The sequence below is a fragment of the Rattus norvegicus genome, chromosome 4, assembly GCF_021556685.1.
Source record: "Rattus norvegicus strain SHRSP/BbbUtx chromosome 4, alternate assembly SHRSP_T2T, whole genome shotgun sequence".
Lineage (NCBI taxonomy): Eukaryota > Metazoa > Chordata > Mammalia > Rodentia > Muridae > Rattus > Rattus norvegicus.
In genome coordinates this window covers 32,256,754-32,281,475 of record NC_141537.1, presented here as the reverse complement: position 1 = coordinate 32,281,475, position 24,722 = coordinate 32,256,754, and the positions used below count along the sequence as shown (strand labels likewise).

At 40.4% G+C, this 24,722-nt stretch overlaps 1 protein-coding gene across 10 annotated transcripts in view; it reads left to right on the top strand.

Annotated features, from left to right (window-relative positions):
- Hepacam2 (HEPACAM family member 2) overlaps positions 1 to 23,186 on the top strand; it is a 35,299-nt gene extending 12,113 nt beyond the window's left edge. For 2 of the 10 annotated variants that reach the window (XM_087656464.1, XM_087656465.1), the window contains exons 3-9: positions 185 to 469; positions 5,959 to 6,255; positions 14,070 to 14,195; positions 14,285 to 14,309; positions 14,399 to 14,436; positions 15,713 to 15,786; positions 22,747 to 23,186. In XM_087656464.1, the coding sequence (XP_087512590.1) occupies positions 185 to 469; positions 5,959 to 6,255; positions 14,070 to 14,195; positions 14,285 to 14,309; positions 14,399 to 14,436; positions 15,713 to 15,786; positions 22,747 to 22,782 (881 nt within the window). In that variant the 3' untranslated portion in view covers positions 22,783 to 23,186. Of the gene's footprint in view, positions 1 to 184; positions 470 to 5,958; positions 6,256 to 14,069; positions 14,196 to 14,284; positions 14,310 to 14,398; positions 14,437 to 15,712; positions 15,787 to 18,066; positions 18,182 to 22,746 lie in introns of those variants that run through there. The other 8 variants (XM_087656466.1, XM_087656467.1, XM_087656461.1 and 5 more) reach the window with 5 other exon arrangements.
- Positions 23,187 to 24,722: the final 1,536 nt, after the last annotated feature.

Genomic DNA, 24,722 nt, shown 5'->3' with positions numbered 1-24,722 from the left:
ACCATTTTACAAGTTCTGTGACCTTGTTATAGCCTCTTTAACTATTACCCAAACCATCTACATTTACGAAACATTAACATGTTGGAATCATTTCCTCAGGACTCAATATTGGAAAAACTGCTCAGAGTTTTAATATAGCTCTATCGATAGAAAAAAATCACTTATATGTCTCTTGATATTGCAGATCCTGTCATGAAGCCAATGGTTCAGTTCCATCCTGCTTCTGGGGCTGTGGAGTATGTGGGCAACATTACCTTGACCTGTCGGGTAGAAGGAGGTACCAGGCTGGTTTACCAGTGGCGAAAAAATGGGAAGCCTATTAACATCAACTCCAGCCATTCCTTTTCTCCCCAAAACCACACCCTTCGGATTGTTCCAGCGACAAAGGAGGACATTGGAAACTATACCTGCCTCGTGTCAAACCCGGTCAGCGAGATGGAAAGTGATATCATTATTCCCACCATATACTGTAAGTAACTTGTTTTCATTTTCCCTTATGTTCATATTTATGGAAATTTCTCACAGGCTCAGGCACAAGACTTGCTATAGTCATTTTACCCAGGACAGTGGTTCTCAACCTGTGGGTTGTGACCCGATCTTTCCACAAAGGACCTGGAAAACACAGGTATTTACATTATGATTCATCACAGTAGCAAAATTACAGTTGTGAAGTAGCAACGAAAATAATTTTATGGTTGGGATTCACCACAACATAACCACAGCATAAGGGTCACAGCATTAGGAAGGATGAGAACCGCTAATGTAGGCACTGTCTGGTCAGGAAATATGGCTATTCACACAACCTTAATGATCGAAAACCATAACACAACCCTAATTTTCAAAATCAAGTAGGAACATTAATTGGAGGGCATTGGGAGTGAAATGTGTGATTCTGACCATTGAGTGATCTCATGTGTAATGGAATTCTCAATCCCGAGAATCCAGTACCACATAGAGGTGCTAAGTCATCCATTCCCAGAAGGAAGTGAAAGTAACAAGGACACTGGAGTAGGGCACAGTGCTCATCACAGTGCTCGTCACTCATGGGTTATGTGTTAGAATATGCCCCAAAGAGCAGGTGGTCCCTGTTTTCTCTCCACCATTTCTACACTAGATCTTAGCAAAAGGCCATGAAGTGATTTTCCCTGACATTTCTGAGTGAAGCATCAGGAAGTAGCCCAGTCAGAGCAATCTTAGGTATCTCGCCAAAGATCATAGTTACTTCTGAATTCTCATTCTCTTCGGTTGCTTTCAATGTTGACATTGAATCTCATGGACGAATGAAATTTATCACACTCTTTGGATGGTATCGTGATTGACTCAATCTCCAAGCAAGCCCCACACTTTTCCTTATTCTAGTATTCCTGTATTTTCTACTTTTCCTACTTTTCCTGTATTCCACTTTTCCTGTATTTTCTAGTCACTACAGAGCCATAGCAGTACCTCTAATATGTATGTATGAATGTATGTATGTATGTATGTATGTATGTATGTATGTATGTATGTATTTAGAGTGTGCATGTACTTGGGGTGTGTGTGTGTGTGTGTTTGTGTGTTTGTGTGTGTGTGTGTGTGTGTATGTGTGTGTGCGTGTGTGTGTGCGTATGCATATGCCACAGCATACCTTTGGAAGTCAGAGGACAACTTTCAAGAGTCAGTTCTCTGTTTCCACTATGTAGGTCCTGGAGGCTCAAAATAAAATTGTCAGGCTTGAACAAAAGCCCCTTGCCCACAAAATCATCTTATCTCCCCTCTAATATGCTTACTATTGTACCCAAAGTTTAATATAACATGGAGTTTGTCCATGAAGAAATGGACATGTTAGAAGAGTGATGTTGGAGACTGGATATCCTTGCTGTGGGACTGTCCTGGACTACTCGGAATATTGAGAAGCTTCCCTGTTCTCCAGAAGTGCACACCAGCAGTGACTGACACCACCCTGTTTTCATAGAAGAGAGAGGATATGCATAACAAAAATGTATGGGGAAAAATGTCGTGGCTATCATAGAGATGTGTAGCACAAAGCGTAGCAGAGAGGACTAAGAACCGTGGAGTCATAGGCCAGGGTTCACAATGCTGGGTTAGCAAGTTCACCTCTCTGTGCATCACTATCTTCATGATGATCTTGGAAACCTACTTCATGGAGTCACTGAGGGGACTGAACTGTCTGTGTAAAGCGATTGTACACTCGATTGGCCCATAGTTAGCGCTGGGGAGTGGTTTGCCGGTCTCAGTGTAATAGTACCATCCCATGTGAATCCAAAGACTGGGAACGTTGCTTCTTACTAAAGAAAACACTCTTTTCATAAAGTGATGTTTGAGTGGGTGAGTACAGCTGAGCAAGTGGAAAGGTCTGGAAAACTATCACAGGCACAGAACACGGCAAGAGTCTAGACACAAAGAGGAAGTAGAAGTAATTTTTTTTTAGGTACTGAAATAAAATGTCATTTCCATTATGGTTTTGTTTGCTCTGTTCGTTTGTTTGTTTGTTTGTTTGTTTGTTTGTTTAAGAGACAGAATCACATTCTATATCCCAGGCTGGCCTGGTACTTCATACTAAATCCAGGCTAGCATTTAGGGGCAACCTCCTGGGTTAATCTCCTGTGTCCTGAGATTCCAGGCATGGACCAAAGTACCTGATTTGTATTTAATCATAGCAAATTACTTTTATAGCTGAATTCTTAGGTATGTTTTTAAGCAATTTTTTGAGATGCTATTGTGAGAATAAGAATGCTCTGTCTGCCTTTGAAGCAATGGTAATTGACAGACAGAGATATTATAAGCTGTGGCTATAGTGCACACTGGTGTTGAATTGTAATGAAGATTCAGAAACAGTGTAGCCCATTTACACGTGTGTGTGTAGTGTGTGTGTGTGTGTGTGTAGTGTGTGTGTAGTGTATGTGTGTGTGTGTAGTGTGTGTAGTGTGTGTGTGTAGTGTGTGTGTGTAGTGTGTGTGTGTGTGTGTGTGTGTGTGGCTAAACAAATTATTATAACATGAACTAAAACTTCAATTCAAATACAAATAGCACAAACCTAAGTATATGAGTTATACAAACACAGTGCCAATAAAATATGAACACACTGAGTTGAAAAAGAACTATGCCACCAGGACTTTCTTGGCATGGCAATAATCAATTATATAACCTGGAAACACAGCCTGGACTCCTTAGTAATTTTTCTTGCAATCACGACTTCAACCCTGTCTTATTAGTTGTTTCTGTTTTGCTTCATTTTCTTGGTTTTGGGTAACAAGGTTTAAATAGCAAGCATAAAGATTTATCGCTGCTCTTCTGTGGTTGAGGCATCAAGGTGTTTGCAGTAGTCTCTTTCCATGTACAATGGGAATATTTTACTTGTTTGAGGCTATTCCCCGGTGCTCCATTTCTATGTAATTACTCTCCTTTTCCCCCCAACATTATCTCCTACTGAAAGACTGGTCTGTCCTGACCTGTTCCCACCTCCTCTTTGCAAAGACAGCATCTTTCATACATCTGCCTCTGGTCCTCACTGAGCTAGGTCTTCCTAAACTCTTCTCCACTCACAAGTACCAGTACAAGAAACTTTTCTAGGAGCTCCACATTTCTTAAGCATCTTTAATTTTATAGGACAATACTTGACACAGTTAGGAACTCAGTTTAACAGGACTAAAATGGGAGATTATTTTGGTCATATCATGCTTCATATGATATGCCCCCATGGCTCTGTGGTCAGGCAACATCAACAAGTGAGTGGCTATCACATTCTAAGATTCTACCATACATATCCAAATCATTGATTTAAAATTTCATCATCAGTTATGTATTCTGTTTTCATTCTTTCTGTGACATTTTCTTCATGTAAATTATTATTTTATTGTTAGAGACATTATAATAAAAATCTATCAAGATCGATTATATATTCGTTGGGTTATGATATCATAATTTGGCATTAGACTTGGAAGAACACAGTGCCAAGTTAAAAAGTGAACAAATGCTACTATGGTTTACAAAATGTAAATGCCTGCTAGCTCCGACTGTAAATAGTGATCCAATAACCACTACATCTTGTATGAAAGACATGGTATTGGCTGCAGGGAGTTCTCTAAGAGATAAAAAGGAACGGGGAAAACAGGTCATTTACAGTAAATACTTTCCATCTGTTCCCTCGCAGGGTGGCAAGCTGCACCATGATGGAAACAGGTACAGTTCCCACCCAGTCATAAATTGTTAAAGAGAACAGATGATATGTGATTTTACAACTCATTTAGTAAACAACCATCCCTAAGGGCAGAGTTCATTTTCATCGAGAGCGTTCTGCCAAAGGCTAGACAGTGAACCATATTCCAAAGCCAAATGGGATTATCCATCTGCTTTGGTCTGTACCAGAGGCTACTCTAGTTGAGCCACTTCCAATGCCTCCTGCAGGGCTGTCCATTCACTTGAATTATGTGCTGTACTCCACCTTAAAACAGAAGAACTTGGGTTTGAAGGGCTGAAGCACTGAGCAGTATAGAGAAAATAACATCATAGTCCAGTCAGACGTTCCTCCCTCACATGGTTGTGCATTTAGAAAGTTATTGGCAACTTTTAAAAAGAAAATGAAAGCACTGGGTGTTTTATCCTATTTGCAAATCCCTTGACCAGGCAAATTGTTTGTCTTTCATGTACTAAACATGTTATAATATTCATAATTCCATTATTCCTCCTTTTTCTTTACCTGCCTCCAACCTCTCCCCTGTACCTTCTTGATCACTCTCAAATTCATAGCCTCCTTTTCTAAATTGTTGTCACAAATATGCACATACATTCCTAAATATACAAACGCAATGTATTTTATACTTATGGGCTCTTAAACATCTGTTGATTAAATGGTTGTTTGACTAATGATGTAATTATGTAATGAGACAATAATTTATTACAAAAACAATACTGTTAGCCAATGTTATGCTGAAATAGAAAAATTATGTAACATAAACCTTGTCACTTTATGTGTCTCAATACAACTGTCTAATCACTATGTGAACTATTGGAAAATATGTTTTAAAATATTATAATGAGAATAATAACCTGCCTCATGTGCTGCTTTCAAGATCAAATGTAGGCTATATGTCTGATTACATAGAGCCCCTTCCCGTGACGGGTGCCTAATAAACGAAAAGTGAATATGGTCATGGACCAAATGGCTTAAACAAGAGGAGAAACACTGTATCTGGGAAATATTTTTAATATTTTCCTTATTCTCTACAAGAAGCCATAAGGATTGTCTTGAGTGTGGAAATGTGGAAAAACGGTCAAACAGCTTTTTGATTTTTCAGTGAATATCTGTTAATGAAACGTGTGTGCTTGCATGTGTGTGTGTATGTGTACATGTGTGCGCATGCACGTGTGCATGTGTTTGTGTGTGTGTGTGTGTGTGTGTGTGTGTGTGTGTTCCAAAAGGAATCTGAGGCTTATAAGGACATTTTAATCTGTTAAAATATGAAACACCTTTATACCTATTTGCCCAAATCTCTGTTTCTTCTGAAACTCTCTTCAATAAATATTTACATTGACCTGGCGATTGAAAAGAGAAACAGGCACTTCTCAAAGTATGGTTGCTAAGAAGAAATAGTATTTATATGTTGTACAAATGTTTTTAAGCGTAATTCCTATTCCAGAAGGACTGAGGTTGCTTAGCAACAGTGTGCATTTATCATCAGGGCACTGACAAGCTTAGCCCCACACTGACAGTTCAGTGCCTGTAAACTAAGTTTCAGAAGCCACCTATGACAAGTATGCTCCATCGAGGAATTTCCACTTTGGGGAATCTCATCACTGATTGGGGCTTTAAATGAGGACCTGCTTGCTCAAGTATGCATGGAGACTTTTAAAGAAAGTAAGCTGAGACCAAGCTCTTTAAACCCTGAAACGGTGTTGTGCCTGAGTGGCACACACCCTCCATTTTTTTTTTTTTTTTTTTTTTTTTTTTTTTTTTTACAGATGGGCCATATGGACTTCAGGTGAATTCTGATAAAGGCCTAAAAGTGGGAGAAGTATTCACTGTTGACCTGGGAGAAGCTGTCCTCTTTGACTGTTCTGCTGACTCTTATCCCCCCAACACTTACTCCTGGATCCGAAGGTCTGCCAATACTACGCGTGTCATTAAGCACGGGCCTCGCTTAGAAGTTGCATCTGATAAAGTGGCCCAGAAGACGGCTGACTACGTGTGCTGCGCTTACAACAACATCACAGGGAGACGCGATGAAACTCATTTCACTGTCATCATCACTTCCGTAGGTGAGTGTGCAAAAGGACAAGGGTCACTAGCCTCGATTGCCCAAATGCCTGTGGATAAGAGGACAGCATAATCAATTGTGCTGTTGTTCAAACGGTCTTTTTCCATGGTTAACAAAGCCATGGGTTTTGAGGCTCGAAAAATGAAAATTCAAAACAAAATGGAGAGAAATGCAAGTGCCACCTGTGGGGAGCTATGAAGAAAGAGTCAGCAAATTACTTCTAAATGTGCTTTATTGCTTTCCTGATTTCACAAGCAGTAGTATCAAAGGAACTAGACCAATCACTTAAGGGTTTTCATACACTGTTAAATTAGGTTAGAAGACTGCACATGCATGAAATGAATCTTTGTTCTCCATTTTCCCACTTGCCCCTTAGCCTTCCTTGGTTCCCCTTCCTTTTTCGCCTGGCATATCTGAAATGGACAGGAGTATTTATCAGGAGCCATATAAGCTTGGAAACAACTTTTCGTAAGTCTATAAAATCCTTTATCCTCTAGAAGTTGCATCTTTAGATATGCCATGACCCAAAACCCTAAGGATCGTAGTGTGTTTGGGACATGTAGCAGTCTCCCACACCCTGAGCTTCTCTGTGGAGCATGGTTCTGTTCCCTGGTATGATTCCCTGTACACTTTTCCTCCTTCCTGACCAGTCGTGGAACACTGGCCATCTTACTCCCTTACCTTTAAAGCTCTATGGCTGTACACACAGCCACCTTCTAGATGTCCCTCTTGGAAGTTCTAAAAGTAGAAGATAGGTTCAAGTGAGCAGAACTAAACCACTTTCTTCTGTTCCCCACATCCATTCTGTTGGCATTCCCATGCTCTTTAAGTGAACCCCCCCATTCTCTACCAGCCTGGCAGAAAACTACCACCTCAAACTCTCCCCTGTTACTTACACCCTGTGCCACACTCAACCACCAGGTTCTGTCAGCTACACTGTCAGCTCCTAAATCTCTTCTCTTCTCTCCTCTCTTCTGCTTTGTCTTCCTTTTCATCATCCTTCCTCCCTTTCCTCCTTCACCCTCTACTTTTTAAAATCTTCCACCATTATTTCCTCTATTGCTATGAGAAACTTTGTGTCCAGAAAAAAGACAAAACAGGATCCAACTTGAGAAAAAAACCCCACAGCTTGAATAGGGAAAATGATTTAGATGATTGTATTGATAAAGGATTCTGTGCCATATCTAGGCACTACCCCTTGTGCCTAGACTAGGACATATAACATGAGGAAGCCCAGTACATTGTGTTCAATAAAGGAAGTAAGAGTAAAATACGTTTACCTGTTTATACAGGTTTTTTTTAATCCTTAGACTAAAACTTGCCATTTACAGTTATTTAGCAGCTTGTATTAAAATCTAGAAGGTTTGCTTTTAAAAATGCAGTCTCTCCCTGGAGAGATGGCTTATCACTCAAGGCATTGGCTGCTCTTCCAGAGGACCCCTGTTCAAGTCTCAGTGCCCTCAAAGCAGCTCACAACTATTTGAAAATCCTCTTCCAAGGGACCTGACACCCTCACACGGACACTCATGCAGGCAAAACATCAAGGTACATAAAATAAAAACAAAACAAAACAAAACAAAACAAAACAAAAAAGCCAATGGACACCTTTAACCCCAGCAGTTGGGAAGCAGATCTCTGTGAGTTCTAGGCCAGCCTGGTGTACACAGCAAGGTCTAGGACAGCCAGAGTTACACAGCGAAGCCTTGCCTCAATTCCGCCTGCCCCCACGGTAGTCTCTTAAGTGGCTGAGGCAGGATGGATCCTCTGTGAATTTCAAGACCAGCATAGAGTACATAGCATTATCTTGTCTAAAAAGAAACAGATAAACAAGCAGATTGCTTGTTAAGACACCCAGACCAACTAGATCAGGAGCTCCAGCTATGACACAGTACAAGTGTGACAACACTTTTCCCCCTCCAATTAGTTTTTAATTATGAAACAGGTCTTAGAAAGTCACAAAGAGTTATCAAAGTGGACAAAACCTACAGGTTGGAATGTGTGTTCTCTTAGAACTCTTGGAGATTTAAGGTGACTGTATTTGTAAAAACAAGTATATCGGGATTCATACACTCTCCTGGTGAACACAAGAGCGATAATATTGCCTGGAGTATTGTCCAGTAGAGCTTTATGCAAGGAAGAAGCTGCCAATATCATCACTCTCCAACATGGCTGCCGCTAACCTTGCTTAGCTGTTCAGCAGTCCAAACAAGGCTATGCAACTGAGCATTAATGTTTTACTTTTATTTCACCTTTACTCATTTGAATTTAAATTACAAATTACATCTTTTTTTTTTTAGTGTCTAGTGTATTAGAGAATAAAGCTACAAAGTTCTTACCTAAATTGTGCCTCCTTGGGGTAATATATTTTCCTTATAGTTCTTCCAAAGAATATCCGTTAAAAAAATTAAAATTAGCACTCATTAATCCATTACATGGCTCCTATTATGGGCCAAATAAGGGATAGGCACTGAAAATCAAACAACCCCTGATAAGAAATCCTCCTCGAAATATAATATGCATACACCTAGTAGTAAAATATCTTTTGCTTTATAATTTATTCCAAGTGAATGTGTGTGTGTGTGTGTGTGTGTGTGTGTGTGTGTGATCATACACATGCTCCTGCCTGCATATGTGTTTACCAAAGTGTATCTGGAACTATCTGGTGGCAATCTTGGTAGCACGTTAGATTTTGTTCTTTATGTTTTTCTGTTCATTTAAAGTGGAAGTGTAGATATAATGTGTAGCAATATATCATAGTTGAGATTTCCCCACTTCAAAAACTTTCTATGTTAATCCCCAGCCAGTATGCTTTTAAACTATCAGAAGCCCCCCAGTACTTGACTAAGATCTCATTCCAAAGGCAGCTACAGTCTTCACATCAGATAATTGTCTTTAGCCAAGTCTCAAAACCTGTTTGGCCTGTCCAAAGGGTGGCATTTGTTATTGTGGTAAATAAGGAGAACAGGTGCTCAGTTTCCAGAGTGATCTAGGGTTGTCAACATTAGTGACCTCCCTGTGGTTTTACAGAGCTGTTTTCCAGTCCTCGGTGTTCACAGAGCCTTGACTCTAGCAACAGTAAAAGGAGGAAGAAAATCAGTAGTGCCGCTGGGATGTGTTGTGTTCAATGCTTCTGTTTCAAAATCAATGAATTTCTGCAGCACAGAGAAAGCATACACGAACTGACACATGACCATTGCTTACGAGGTCAGCTGAACACTTATGGAAAGTTCACTCTGACAAACAAGCTGGATTAAGACTTGTAGGGAATTTGAAATCCTTTCTGAGGATGGAATATTTGCCTTTAAGATGTTTGTAGGATCAAATTGAAGTTTCGTGTCTCCGGAAGCAAGTTGCGGGAAATAAATGAATCTCTTTATTTTTAATGAGGCGAAACCATATACCTGCTTTAAAGTGCCAGCAATAAGAGGTAGAGGGCAAAGGGAAAGGGAGTCCAAGATGACTCCAGGGTCACAGACATGGAACAAAAATAACGAGGTCGGGAAATAATCAAAAGTTTTATTGGCAACTTTCAGCTAGGGAGAGGAAGGCTGGAGAATGTGACAATTAGCTCTCTGTCTTCAGCCTGTAGGAAGTGAGACAGATGGAGACTTCCACCTCTCTAGGCTGGGATTCACATCTAATTTGAGTTATTATTAATTGACCTTTCTGTAGCTCAGTGGAGCTATCTAGAAAACAGAGTCAATTGACAGAGTCACAAAGCAAATGCATTTTAAAATAACATCTGAATTCAAATCCTTTCTTTTTAACAATCTTAAAACTTCTCTTTAGGTCACTAAGCTACTGATGTGACTATTGTCCTTTTAAATAATACTTATAGAATTGTGCATATAAAGGAGTGTATATGCATTGTGTCTTATAGTAGTGATTTAGGTTCAGTTAATACTTTAAAATATGCATTTAAAGAAGTTTTCTTTGAATTCTTTCTCAACTAATTTAGTACAAACATGCAGATACTTTGCCCACAAAGTGGACTATTTCATACCAATGAGAAACAATGAAATATATGTAGCTAAAAGCAATGTCTATTTGTTTCAAGGACATAATAGCAATTAATAAATAATAATAAAAAATAATAAATTAGCAGTTATATTTAAAAAGTAATAATTTTATTATGCTAGTTTATGGCTTTTTGAATATTGATATCCATATTTTAAAATATTGACTAAACCTAAGTTACTACTATGAGATGCTTTATATATATATATATATATGCTATGTGTATATTTATGGAAATGTTGCCATCTGCCTGTAATTTAAAGCCTTGTATATGAAAATATTCAAATGTATAATCACAAGTCCCCGAGGACATGCGAACATGGCTTAAAAGGTATCTATAATAGATGTGTTTTAGATTTACTTGTAATGTGGACCAATCAAATCATTTCAAAATTATAATCCAAAACTTTTCATTACCAACATGTAGAAAAGCTTACAAAACAGGAAGAGAAATTGATTACATTCCCCCACTAGGGTAGAAATTTCTCAACTCTGGGTCAGTGAAGACACAGATTGAGATACAACTTTAACATCAATGTCTGAACTCTGAGACCTTTGCTAGGAGTTGCTTGAGAAACCTACTACAGAATAACTGTGTCTGTCAGGTGGGGCCGTGAGGAGTGTGCAAGTAACACAGCACAGACGATGGCATCTTCATCCCCACGGGGACATGAGGCAGCTGCCATAATTAGTGAACAGATTGGATGGAAGTCTCAGGACTCCATTCTCATCTATGAATAGACACACTGTCTATGTAACATATGGCTGTCCTGTTTGGGGTACAGCCTCAAACAGCAGGGTAGCGACACTGTGGATACCACACCTCTTGCCCGTATTTGCACTTAACATGTTATTCCATTTTATTTGTTTGCTTAAGGAGGGGGCGAATACTATTTGCACTCTGGCTTTGGTAAATGAGCCCATCGTGTTTAAATAGTGGGGGGGATGGCATGCTATGTACAAATGAATAACATAAACTCTAAAAGAAGAAAGAGGGGTGCTCTACCAAGCCCAGACCAGCATTACAGGTCCCAGTATATTCTCTGAGCAATAAGACCAGAATTCCCTTTCTGCCCTATTTTCAAGTCAGAGTTCTAGAAGCTCAACTATACAGAAACACACTTGCCAAGGGCTGAGGCTGTAGCAAGAGGACATTTTGACATGCATTCTAGACAAAGAAACAGAGACAAGATCAGGGAGCCATGGCACTCTCGATGAGGGGGCCAAGAATAGTCATTTGTCTTCAGAAAAGGACCACATGCATCCTCACTCTTCAGAGAAAGAATGCTGGTTTTCACTACTGCCAAGCTTTGGGACTGACAGGGATTGAGCACTACAAGTTGGGTCTGGTTGCAGACAAATAGTCGCTAATGGGAGGGAGGGAGAGGATGACAAAAAAGAAGATAGAAGCAAGGATGAGGAATGGCAAGGTTGTGACCCTCTGCCGAAGAGAATCTAAAAATTTGATTACTTAAATACTTATCTAAGTGGCAAAAAAAAGTTAAGAATGAAGGCCCGGAGAAAGCGTGTTTCGTGTACCCTAGAGAAAGACCACCAACTATTGTATGTTAAGCTTGTTGCCAGGTTTAAAAGTCACAGACATGTCTGGGAACTATGGAAGCCAGAGTGAGTCCACTATAGGAAAGAGAAGCACTCTGACACACGCATCGTTGGCATATTTTTAATTTTAAGGAAATTTTTTAAAAAGCCAAGACTATACTAAAAGGTTTTCGTGCATAATAAAATAAATTAGCACCTGATCGTTTTTAGACGTTCTGATTTTAGTAATATGAATATTGTGAGATGAAAGGTTGGAGGGATCTGAAGCTTGGTGTTAAGAATTGGAATTTTCTGGGGCTGGAGAGATGGCTTGGCTCTTCAAATACTTGCTGTTTTGTCAGAGGACCTAAAATTCCGTTCCGATAGCTCACAGCGGCCTGTAGTTCTTACTTCAGGGGATTTGATGGCCTTTACTGGTTTCCATGGGGCCGGAAGTGGAGAAGTAGAATATATACTTACACACACACACACACACACACACACACACACACACACACACACAAACACAAATAAAAAATAGTAATTTTTAATTGGAATTTTCCCATAGTCTAATGCCAAAATAAGGAACAGGTTAGGGCCGTGGTAGCAAGCAGAAGGGAGAACGTGTCTCCTGGAAAGAGATTGTTTCTTAGATCATAATACCTTTGGCTTTGGTGAGTTCTTGTATCTGTGGACAACCCATGGCGACATTCAACCGTAATGTCGCAAACACAGACTTCAAATACATGTTCGACTAAGATCCAGTTCAGCAGAGAAGTTGTTCGCATCACTGATGAACAAACAGGTATTTATGTAGGCACTGGCAGACAGTTGACTGAATCACAGTGGCCCCAAAATTGCACAGAAATTTTCATAACAAAAAACATCCTTGTCTCACAGACCTAAAAAGGATGTGTGTATGGTCAAATGAGCGGGCATAGCACGGGCTCCATAACCTGTCTAGTACAGCTTGCTAAATACAGACTGTGCTGCAGTAGGAAAAGACAAGACATTTTAAAATGATTACATTCTACAGGGGAAAACTGAGGTGTTTCTTGATAGCCCTGTATTGAGAAAAGGAAATGGATAAGGGTTCAGATTTATTTTAACTCCAGGACCACTAACAGAACCTTTATGGAGGAGGTGGAAGAGGATGCCGGCTAGTCATTTCTTGAAGAACCGAGTAGCCACTGTGCTACTAATCACACACAGATTCTGTGCCTGAAGTGGAAGTGGCATTACAGTTTTTGAATTATGATTTCAGTCTGAGTAGGCAGGCAGTTGCCTCATTTGCACACTGATATCAGAGCTGCATGTTAAAGATTACAACGACTTCCTTCTACCCAGGTTAATATATGACCTAACATATCATCGTCCAGAGCTGGTATTAACATAACCATAGTCGATGCATTATGTAAGCAGCATTGGAAGGAGGCAGAATGAAATATTAAAAGCCTGAGATTATCACCACCATTGTAACCTAAATGATTTGGTAAACCTCAGCTTCCTCATCCAGAAGAGATAATGTAATTGCTCTCTAATAAGGTTGCCAGAGCAATTCAGCAGTTACTATGGGCCATGCATCCTTAGCACAGAGTTTTGTATATTGTAAGCACTCGCCCTATGTAGTACAGATATTAGCATCATACGCAACACAGTTCTAGTAATAAAAGGAATGCTCTACAAAATAAAGTGATTTTTAGTTGCAAGGTGGGATTTTTACATTTACATTGTGTGTGTGTATATGTGCGTGTGCATATGCGTGTGTTGATGATCACATCTCACAATGCACATGTGCACATGTGGCGGTCAGGAAAAAATTTTCAGGAGACAAATTTCTCCTTCCACACCTTCCACAATGGGTTCTAGTATCAAATTTGGGGTAGTCTTCAAGGGAACTTCTACCATCTGGCAGGCTTGACTTCAGCAAGACTAGAGGACAGAGAGCATCCTGCATCTGACGGTGTAGGGACAAAGAGCTGAAACGTTTATGGGAAAGTCGCAGACACGGGAGAAAAGAACAGGATCAATTTTCTATGGCTATAGCTAGTTCACTACATCAGTATTTCCCAGGTAACCAGCCACATCTCCAATCGCAAATATTCCCCAGGAAGTTTGGGGTTTATGTTTTAAATCAATGTATCACATGCATTGGGGAATGAAGACGAGAAAAGGGGAGGATGGGCAATGGCGTCTATTTAAGTAGAAAGTAGCTATAAACAATTGAGATCATTTAGTAACTCGTTTGCTATTTTTCAGGGCTGGAGAAGCTTGCGCAAAGGGGGAAATCACTGTCCCCATTAGCAAGTATCACTGGCATATCGCTGTTTTTTATTATATCCATGTGTCTCCTTTTTCTGTGGAAAAAGTTTCAGCCTTACAAGGGTAGGTTAAAAACAGGAAAAATATTAATACATTTTAGAAATATTCTAAAAAAAAAAATACCTTACCGAGTTTCGCCTTTCTTTTGCCAGCCATAAGACAGAAGCTAGAAGGCAGGTAATGTATATATGTTTCTATGAAGATAACTTTTTAAAAATTTCCCCTTGATCGTAACCTTTGATTAATGCATCTGTTTGTCTTTTCAGACCAGAGTCGGAATACAGAAAAGCTCAATCATTTTCAGGTAATAGCCAGACCGGAAAGGGCTGTTGTCCATAGTGGTGTCTATTGGTCATCAGGGTTTTCTGCTGATATTTACAGACATCACTGTCAATGTAATAGAATTAATAGAAGCCGGTATTAGCACAGCCACAACCCCTACATTGTTCAGTGTCTTCCCTTTACAAAATGCTACCACTATGATGGTTTTAGGTAAGCCACACAGGTCTGCGAGATAAGCCAGGGAAGGACTCTCCACTCAATTTACAGACAAGGCAATGAAAGATCAGAGAGATGAAGCTATTGAGTTCTGCTCCATCCCCACCCGTTAGCCCTCTTATTGTTGGTCTGTAAGAGCAAAGGGAGGGTTTTGTAGCTTCTGGAGGACATACAATGCTGGTAGCCCCATCCTAAGGAGAGGAAGAATTGGAGGGATTATCAGGCTGGGCTGCTCCTGTACTCCCTGCTGACCCTCAGCCCTCATTGCTGACTCTACACGGAGCTGTTCTTAGTTAACAATGGCGCTTATGCTCCGATGTTGGTGTCACCGAGAGCCAGGTTTCACTTCTCTAAATCTGGAAAATTATTCTTCTTGGCCTTAAATCCCTTATCAATTTAACAGAGATAAAAAAAAAAAAAACTTCCTCCTGAGGGTGTTATGAGTAAAAAGTAAAACAAGGTGATAGGAAGAGCAGGAAAAGATTCTTCCTCTTATCCAGTCTTTGCTCGCTTATAGTAACTGGGTGTTACAGAGGGGATGGGGCCCAAGCCCATTTGGCGACTCCCAACCACCCCCTCCTCTTCATTTATGAGACAGAGGCTGGGTGATATTGTGCTGCAATGGGTTTTTCCTGTCAGTGTAGTTACTGGCAATCCTCATTTTTTTTTTAACGTTCTCTGTTAGATCTATTGAAGCTCAGCTATTGTGGGTTGAGGTGACCTCCAGGCCTTAGTGTTCTTGAATCCCCAATTTTGTCCACATATGTGTATTTAAGCATGTAATACAGCATCCTCACATGAGACTTTAGGGATAATTGGACAAGTTCAGTTTAATTTTTTTCTCTTAAGAAGGACTTATTCCCCAAACCATTTGATGCCAATATGGAACTAGGATATATTAGATGGTTTCATGCAAATATCACTTAAAGAACCAGACAATAAAGATAAGTTCTTTGGATATTTCTAAGAAACAAAAATAAATGCATGGAAATTTAAGTATCGGTGGAAAGCTTTACTTCTGTAAGATGTGTCTTTCTTTCTTTCTTTCTTTCTTTCTTTCTTTCTTTCTTTTTTTTTTTCAGGCCATGAAGATGCCCTGGGTGACTTCGGGATATACGAGTTTGTGGCTTTCCCAGATGCATCTGCTGTTCCCAGGGTTGGTTTTCCTAGTGGCTGATTAAGTAAGAAGTAGAATTCTGCTCTCCTAGAGGTGTAAGCAGCACTCATGTAAGAACCAGGGCAGTGGTGTAATTGGACAATGGCTTTCGCTAGCCCTCACTGCATTCCACAGCACTGGTTCACTGGACAATGGGATTTGTGGAGCTAAGGCATTTTCCTCATTTTTTCTTCTCTTATAGAGATAGTAAAGCTGACAGAAAAGTGGACAAGCACTCTTCTCCTAGTATATTCTATGAAAAGAGAATTAGCTAGGTTGAATATAGAGAGAAAAGAAGAATGGAGACCTGAGTCCCTGGTTTAAATTATCCATGTTGCCTAGGTGACCTCAACCCTTCACTTTGCAGAACTCACTCGATTCCCTCAGCTCCCTCCCTTTCTGCCTCATAACCTCAATAGCTTTTCAGAGACATTCCATCCTATCCTTGAAGCTACTTGCTTGTCATAAGGGAGTTATCACGTAATACAAACCTAGTAATATACAGGTATACATTTTTATTATTACCCTAAAGGTGCAATCCTTTAAAAAAAAAAAAGGCAGGGGCTTTTATAGTTGAAACCATTTGTTTTCAGTCAGTCTGTTTGAAAAAAAATTGTAAATAATCAGTTTCAAGCAGAATGTGCCCCTGAACTCTCAGCTCATGAACACTCACAGATTTGTAAAGGACCCGTTTTTCCTGTCTCCTCGTTCTTCTGTAGAATTCTACTTATGGATGGAGCCAGAAATGGATTGCTTGCTTCTGGCTTCTTCTTTCTTCCATTTTTTTTTTTAGAAGAGAACTATTTGCTATTCGGAAATAGCCCCTTTGTTCTAAGCACTCTATCACCCTGTGTGCTTCATCCAGTGGGTTTCCTGGCTGCAGACTTTATCTCAGAAATGTCCCGTGAGTAATGGACAGGGGCTGATTAGATCTCACCCTCCTGAGGGTGAGTGAATAGCTCCCGGGCGGCCATAGACAAAGAGGAGACACACCTGACAATGACATGCCCGTGTCCTCTCCCGTCTTAGACATGGGACCTGTCACTCTACACCTCCCCAGCCAAAAAGACAAAATAAGTATGTGATTGATCCGTTAGCTAAGAGGACTTTCACAATGCTGTGACAAATACCCTCTAAGGTATATCTTCAAAGCTTAGAGCAGGAGCCCAAAGAGGTCAAAGGGCAAGCTGAGTTTTGAAGCATTGAATTTATTTATTTTACAAAACACACATGCATATATTCCTAATGGTTCATTATAGAGGGATGGATGGTCATCAGAACTAAGAATGTGGTATTGATTGTACACAGACTGGAGCACTAATGGAAGCCTCTGCTGACCTCAAGGACTTTAGTGTCCGCACAGACCTGGAACAGACAAGTGTGCCCTTGAGTTCTGTAGTGCATAGCATAACTTGATTTGGAACCACACTCATTCTCGAGTCAGAAATGTGTGAGAATTCTTCTGACCTTAACTGGCCGTGCCAGGTGCTTTGGGGATGAGATAAGAAACCAGAATGAACAGCCGAAGGGAAGAGGAGAATGAAGACAGCGATAGGCACAGGAGGAGCTGAGTGGGAAGAAGCCAGGACGCCATTTACACATGAAGACAGGCAGCCCAAGGCAGTGAACATCAGAAGAAAACAACTACTAATAAAAGAAAAGTTCTCAAAATTGCCACGAAGAAGGGAAATAAACTTAATCACTAATTTATTCACGTCTTTAAAAATCAAAATCTCTTTGGTTATTGTAGTACAGATAAGGTGGATCACTCTCCCTTTATCTGTTGTGCATTTCGTTATGCATTTAGCACCTCTTCTGGGAGGTGGACAGAGAACAAATGTATAATGTTAACAAATTCGCTGCCATTCAACAGTTCTAACACTAGATCATATATGTTAGCATACATCGACCATAGCCCCTGACGACATTCATGCCAAGGAAAATGAAGGTTCTGTCTCACTTATAAATTATACAATGTTTCATATGTGTTTTCTGGTTCTAAGCTACTAAGCTGTTGTTTTGTTTTATTTTAGTTTCCCCTTTCTTCCTATTGTTTTCCTGCCCAATATTTTCCATGTTTCTTCTTAAATGATGAAATAAGCGCTTGGTTTGTGAAGCTATTCCTGAAATAACATAGCGTGAGTGCAGGAAGCTAGCAAGGAGGAAGTGACGTCCCATAGGTGGCCAGCATCTGTTCTCCATTTCTCACGCTGCTGCTGCTTCATGTTTCTGGCTAATCTTGGACTAAGTTTTGTCTTTTAATGTGCTAATGCTTTCTAGATGTCAAGTAGATCTGCCCCAGCCTCTGATGGTGTAACAGGGCAAGATTTTCAGGGGACAATTTATGAAGTCATTCAACACATCCCTGCACAACAGCAAGACGACACAGAGTAAGTTATGAGTCTGCGTTTGCTGGGCGCAATGAAAGCTCTCAGAGGCCAGTGGCTGCATTTCCGGAAGCCCCAAAATGTAAAAATATTAAAAGAGGAAACTATAGTTTCAAAACATTTGAAGTTCTTCAAATATACATTCTCATGTGAAACTAGTTCTGAAAAATGAAACAGGAAAGTATAGAAATACCACGTAGAGCCATGCACAAGGGCAGGTAGATAAGGAGGCAGAACTCTGGAATGACCTGTCTACCGCATATGTTTCTCCTTAACTGTGTGTCTCTAAGGAATCCGCATCAGGGTGTGAAAGGCCCAATCAGTGTTCAAACAGCCTTAATTATCCTCATGACCTTCCAGTGACCTTAGCAACTTTATGGTCACAATGCTCTGTCACTAATCATAAGGCTGGGCAAGAAGGCTACTAGGGGAGAATAGCCCAGTCAGCATCAAAGGCCCAACCTGTTTCCCTTCAAGACTGACTATTTCCAGCTGCATAAGACAGGTACCTGTGAGGACAAAACCTGTGTTGAGGCCAAAGGCAGAAAACCATTTACCCAGTTAAGCTCAAGGCTGTTACTAGAAGATCTGTCTCTTCTTTGCCAGGGAGAAGCTAAGCCCACAGTTTCAAAATAATGAAACCGACTTCTGTTTTTGTATATGTAGCGCCTGCAGGCTTAACTGCCACAATCACCTTCCACTCTTCCTTTAACTGTCATTTGTTGACTTTGAAAAGAACATCAATAACCACTTCCCTTCTGGCAAATGGAGCAGCTCCAAGTAATTCTTGCTCTCTTCTGGGCAAACATTGAAAACAACTGCTCAGAGTCCACTGAAAACCGACTAATAGAGAAAACCTGCTCCCAAGGATGATGCAGTGACTTTAGGGCTAGGTCTGTGACAAGAAACACCAGAGAGAACCCCGTCAGCGAAAACGCTCTCAAAGTCAGCTGGAGAAAACTATTCTTAATTGAACCAAGAATTTCTGGTTTGAAAATTTAAAAACGTTTTGGTTCGAAGCAATGTATTGCTAGGACTACAGTTCAAGATGAAGGCACAATAACATGATTTTTGAAAAAGAAAACACTGAAGTAACAGCCAGCCTCTTTACTTTCTAGAATGGGAAACGGGAGTGTTTCTGATTTTTCCCCCCTTTTCTTCTTTGATTGATACACATTGGTTGTGTGTAGTTCTGGGATACAAAGTAATACTTTTGCCCAGGTGTTCATTGCATAATCGATCACTATTTCTGAGGCTATGCCTGCTGTGTAAGATTGAACCCAGTAGGGGTTGGGGTATTTAGCTCAGTGGTAGAGCGCTTGCCTAGCAAGTGCAAGGCCCTGAGTTCAGTCCCCAGCTCCAGGAAAAAAAAAAAAAAAAGATTGAACCCAGTAAAAAAATAAATAAATAAAAATAAGAATTATTCTGGAGCTGGGCAAAGGGTTCAACTCTTACCATGAAAAAGAGTGTAGACCTGAGTTTGGAATCCTAGAACTCACAAAAAAAAAAAAGCCCCCCAAAGCAACAAGCACTGGGAAATGTCATTGCTGCGGCCAGTCTAGCCAACTAGCAGGGTCCAGATTCAGGGGGAACTTGTCTCCAAGAAACAGACAAACAAACAAATGAGGTGAAAAGCAACTGAGGAAGATACCTGGTGATGATCTTTACACACACACACTCTCTCTCTCTCTCTCTCTTTTTCTCTCTCTCTCTTTCTCTCTCTCTCTCTCTCTCTCTCTCTCACCCACATGTGCATGTGCACACACCTACACACATATAAAACTTTTTACAGTAAGTTTTGAAATCTCTATTTAAATTCAGTTGCTTTTCTACAGGCCCTGTGTTCTAAATGGTCTAAATATCTACTTCTGCCACTAGAATGCTAACAGTCCAATGAAGGCTTAAGGTTGGTTTTTTTTTTTAAGAAAGGCTCCTAAGACAGAAATACAAATACAGTTGTGAATGTAGCAGGTACAACTTCAGAGTACAGACTAAAGGAGTTCGTTTTCATCTCAAAAACCTCAAATTTCTTTCTTTCTTTCTTTTTTTTTTTTTTTTTTTTACGTTTTAAAAATTGTTCTCTGTAATTAGATGTCTGTCTGGAATGAGCAAGATTTGTAAAAGTCCTTGGCCGGATAAATTTACTTCAGAAACAGTTTCTGATGGTTGAAAACAAAACAGAAATGGTTTTCCAAACAAAGAACAATTTATAAGTGGCCACTAAGGACACAAGGCTGGAATAGGTAGTCAGCCTAGAAGGTTAGCCCCTCCTCCATGACAATCCTACTGGTCACCCTCCACCCTGACCACACCCAGACCCCACCCCGGCTCACAGATTCCCTCCGGTGTCCCTGAGACTTGTTCATTGTTTGGCTCTCTGTATGTCTTCCCGTGGCTTGTTCTCCCCTTAACCTTCGAGTGTGCCCTCTTTTTCAGACATTAACACTCTCTCCCCGTTTCTACACTTTCTTTTTAAAAGATGTGAAAGTAAACAGCACCTCTACGGCACCAAATAATACATCGTCCCTTTTATGTTTCTCTGCTGACCCACACAGCCAGGAAGCCAACACTCTAAAACTCTGTTCTTAACACAGATCTACGCATTCTAACACTGAAATCGAATGGTTTGTGTTTTTCCTCAAAAATGGTTTGCACTTACTTACATACATCCACAACCATTTCTAGGGTCTTCGCTGTCTCCCGGTGAGAAGGATTCAATAATGCTGTCCTGTGAGGTTTCCAAAATTTTGTAGATTCCTTTCCGCTTAACGGAAAAACCTTTCGCAACATTTCTTTCAAAGAATAAGTGTTGCCTGTCGATGAGGTGATTTTTGTTTCCCGGTTGCTTATGATTTTCTCTGTGTCCTATTAAACTCGAAGATCAGTTTCGTGAATAGTGATCAGTATGGGAGGTTCTTGGCTCTGCTCCATCTCCTGTTCCCAAAGCTAGCTGCAAGGGAAGACTTCTAACTTACTGTGTTCTCTAGCCTTTGTTTCTTTTCTAAGAAAGCTGGCTAAGTAATTGTATTCTTCGACCCTTAGACTGCTTTCTAACATGTACATGTGACTGTTAGAAACTCGAATTTCTCTTTATTAATTTGGTCTGTGTTCATAAATATAGTCATTTAAATGCTCTTTATTGATACTGATCTTGGCCTGGTATTTTATGAACCCACTGTTGGTTGTTAGTATCTTTTTTTTTTTTTTAAAGTTTCTTTTCTTTTTTATTTAATGTATGTAAGTACACTGTTGCTGTCTTCAGACACACCAGAAGAGGGCATCAGCTCTCATTACAGTTGGCTGTGAGCCACCATGGGGTTGCTGGGATTTGAACTCAGGACCTCTGGAAGAGCAGTCAGTGCTCTCAACCGCTGAGCCATCTCTCCAGCCCTGTTAGTGTCTTTTTAGGATTTTGGTTCAATATTTTGCACCATAGATTTTGATCGAATTTTTTTCCAACTTCTACATTCTCTCCACCTTCCTACACACCCAAATCCATGTTCTTCCTCTCTCAGAAAGAAAAAAAAATCAAAACAGAGAAAAAAAGAGGGAAAATCAACGAGACCAAATAAAGTACCAAAACAAAACAAAAATTAAAAAAAATTAAAAAACAAAGTACCAAAACAAAACAAAAATTTAAAAAAAAATTTTAAAAATGAAAAAGAAAAAAAGTAGTATGATTTGTGTTGGTCAAGTTCTCCTGAGTCTGTGGTCTGACCTGGGTGTTGTCTAACACTGGAGTAGGGTTAATATAACCACTGACAGTCCTTTGGAGAAAATGGATTTCCCCTTTCCCAGGTGGTTTCAATTGCAAATAGCTTTTTTAGAGGGGGCACTTTGTGTTTACTTCCCCTGCTCAGGGCTGGGATTTCACGTGGTTGGAGCCTGTGCAGGTCTTGTGTGTGTTGTCCCAGGCTCTGTGAGTTCATATGGGTCTGAGTCCTGTCGTATTCTACATCTGGAAGATGCAGTTTCCCTGGCATCCTCTACCACTTCTGGCTCTTAGAATCTTTGTGCCCTGAGCCTGGAGAGGAGGGGGGTTTGAATAAAGACACCCCAGGTAGGGCTGAGTTCTCAGAATACAGTTGTGGATCTCTGTGTCAGTTACCATCTACTACAAGAGGAAGCTTCTCTGATGAGGGCTGAGCAGTGTTCTGGAGTATGGATATATCAATATATCACCAGGATTCATTTCGTTGCTGTGTTTTTTTAACAGAATAATAGTAGTAGGTTTTCCTCTAGGTCCATGGCCTGTCTAATCTCAGACTCTTGGCCACTTCAGCAACATCAGGTAAGGGTTCTGTCTCATGGAGTGAGCTTTAAACCCAACCAAAATACAGTTAGTTACTCACATGGTTATTATAACCCTGAACACGAGACACTGAGATCATTAAACCCTGGCTCCCAAAATGAAATTATCTACAAGAGCATCGTTTACCCTTTGTTTTGTTGATTGATAAAAATAGTTTTTTTGAATCAGCTCAGAACACTCTTCCATGTAAAGGAATAAAGTAGTTAAGGTTCTTTTACCCATAAACCTAGAAATCTAGTGTTTCCTGTATCTCTTTGCCAGGTGAGACTCCATGGGCAAAATGGTATACTGGAGTGAAATCTTGAAGAAACATTTTGAAAGGAAACATCTGGAACCTGTGAAAAATAAAATCCCAGCAACCCTCAGTTACTTCTAAATGCCGAGTAGGCACGGCTGCAACCGAAGGCTGGTTTTCTGACACATGCGCAATGGGTTGTGAACCAGAGGAACACAGTGGAATATTCCTCCGTGGACAGTTTATCATCCAGACTGGGAGGAAGAAGAGAGCGAAGCTCCCCCAGTTACTCGGTATTGAAAGTATCAAGCATCCCAAGTGGGGCTTGCCTATGCTCCACTGTGACCGGCGCGCTGTCCTGTGCCACCTACAAACTTGGAGGCTTCACCGTGGTAAATGTTTGCGATAAGCTTTGTTTTATTAAGTGCTCATTATTGTTAGAAAATAAAACGCCTTTTTCATCCCAGATTGATTTCTTGTTATTTGTGTCTCCAAAGTTTAAGGATGCTTAGCACAAAAGTAAGTCTGTGCTTTCCCCCTGGCTCTCGGTGAACTTTGGTATTAATGGTGTTTTCGGAAAGACTGGCAAAACGTGTAAGGGAATGGTTTGTTAAAGTCTCATTTTCATTTTTGCTCAAAGAAAGAGAAAATTGAAATAAACTATTCCGTTTGATTTTTGCATAGCCCCGATTCTTTAAATTGTAAAGTCTCACTTTTAAGTCAGATTTATTCTTAGCCCTCCATGATGCAAATTAAAATGGACATTATGGAAAGTTATTAAATATCAAAACCTATTCCTTTTTTATTTTATGCAGGAAAAAATTTAATAGAATTTATTTTAAAAGCTATTTGAAGTGAACCATGATGCTTCTCCTGTCTCATATTTTCGTGACTGTATATGGTACAAGTAAAATCATATTGAGACTCACGGCTCCGTCTTCTAACTCCGCTGGGCTCACAGATCTTTCTGACGAAAAAGGTCAATCCTTGCTACCACAAATACTTTTTGTTCTTAGTGAAAACATGAACTACTGTGTCTGATTAGAAAACGACTTTATGGTCACCATAAGCATATGCACACATCTGGGTATGCCAAACACTGCCTCCCACACAATTAAAATCCCTGCACTTTTCAGAATCAACCTATCAGCATTCCCCCGCATTATTCCTATGGGTACCATACTCTTTCAAGCCTCAGCAACGGGCTCAGATAAATGTGTAGATTACAAGGTCGAACGTAATTCAAAAATAAATAAAGTTGTGAAGAATAACAGATGAGAGAGATACAATGATTGAGACAATGTAAAAGCAGAAGTGAGTTTACGACAGGTATGCTGAATTCCCCTTCTGTGGGTGCTGTTTATGCCACCAAGCTCAGGAGACAAATGCAGGTGTGTCTCCTGACGGCCATCTTTCACTCTCTGTGGTTTCTTAAGAGCCATGAACAGGTTGTCCCTGTCGGCAGTCAGGTAACCAGCTCAGCTCTAGCCGCCTCAGCCTTCCCTTCCCTCGCCCATGCCCTGCCCTGGGGTGGGGGGGTGGGGAGGGTGAGGAAGGTGCGTGTTCTCTGCTTATGCATCTCTCACTAACAGGGCAGATTGCTAGTTCTGGCTGCATTTCTGACTTACTCTTCCCAAACTCTAATCACTTCAATCCCCCCCCCCCCCAAAATCTCAAACGGCCCCTTCTTGTAGCACATACACACGGTCCTCAAATCAAAGTGTGCAACAAGCCAGCATGGCTTACTAGCTCCGCGGTTAGCTTTTCTGTTCACCCTTCCAGACCTTCCCACCTAAACCAAAGGACATACCAAATCATCTATTTCTTTTTCAAACTGACTTTCCAATCACATGTAATTTGTCTCATTTCTGTATCTCTCTCCACCACACACACACACAGACAGAATCCCTTAGCGCCTGGTTCCACTCAAAGCAGCAGAAAGGAGCTGCTGAAGGGGGAAATGAGAAAGATCTCGAATCCAATTAACTTTTGCCTTCATTGG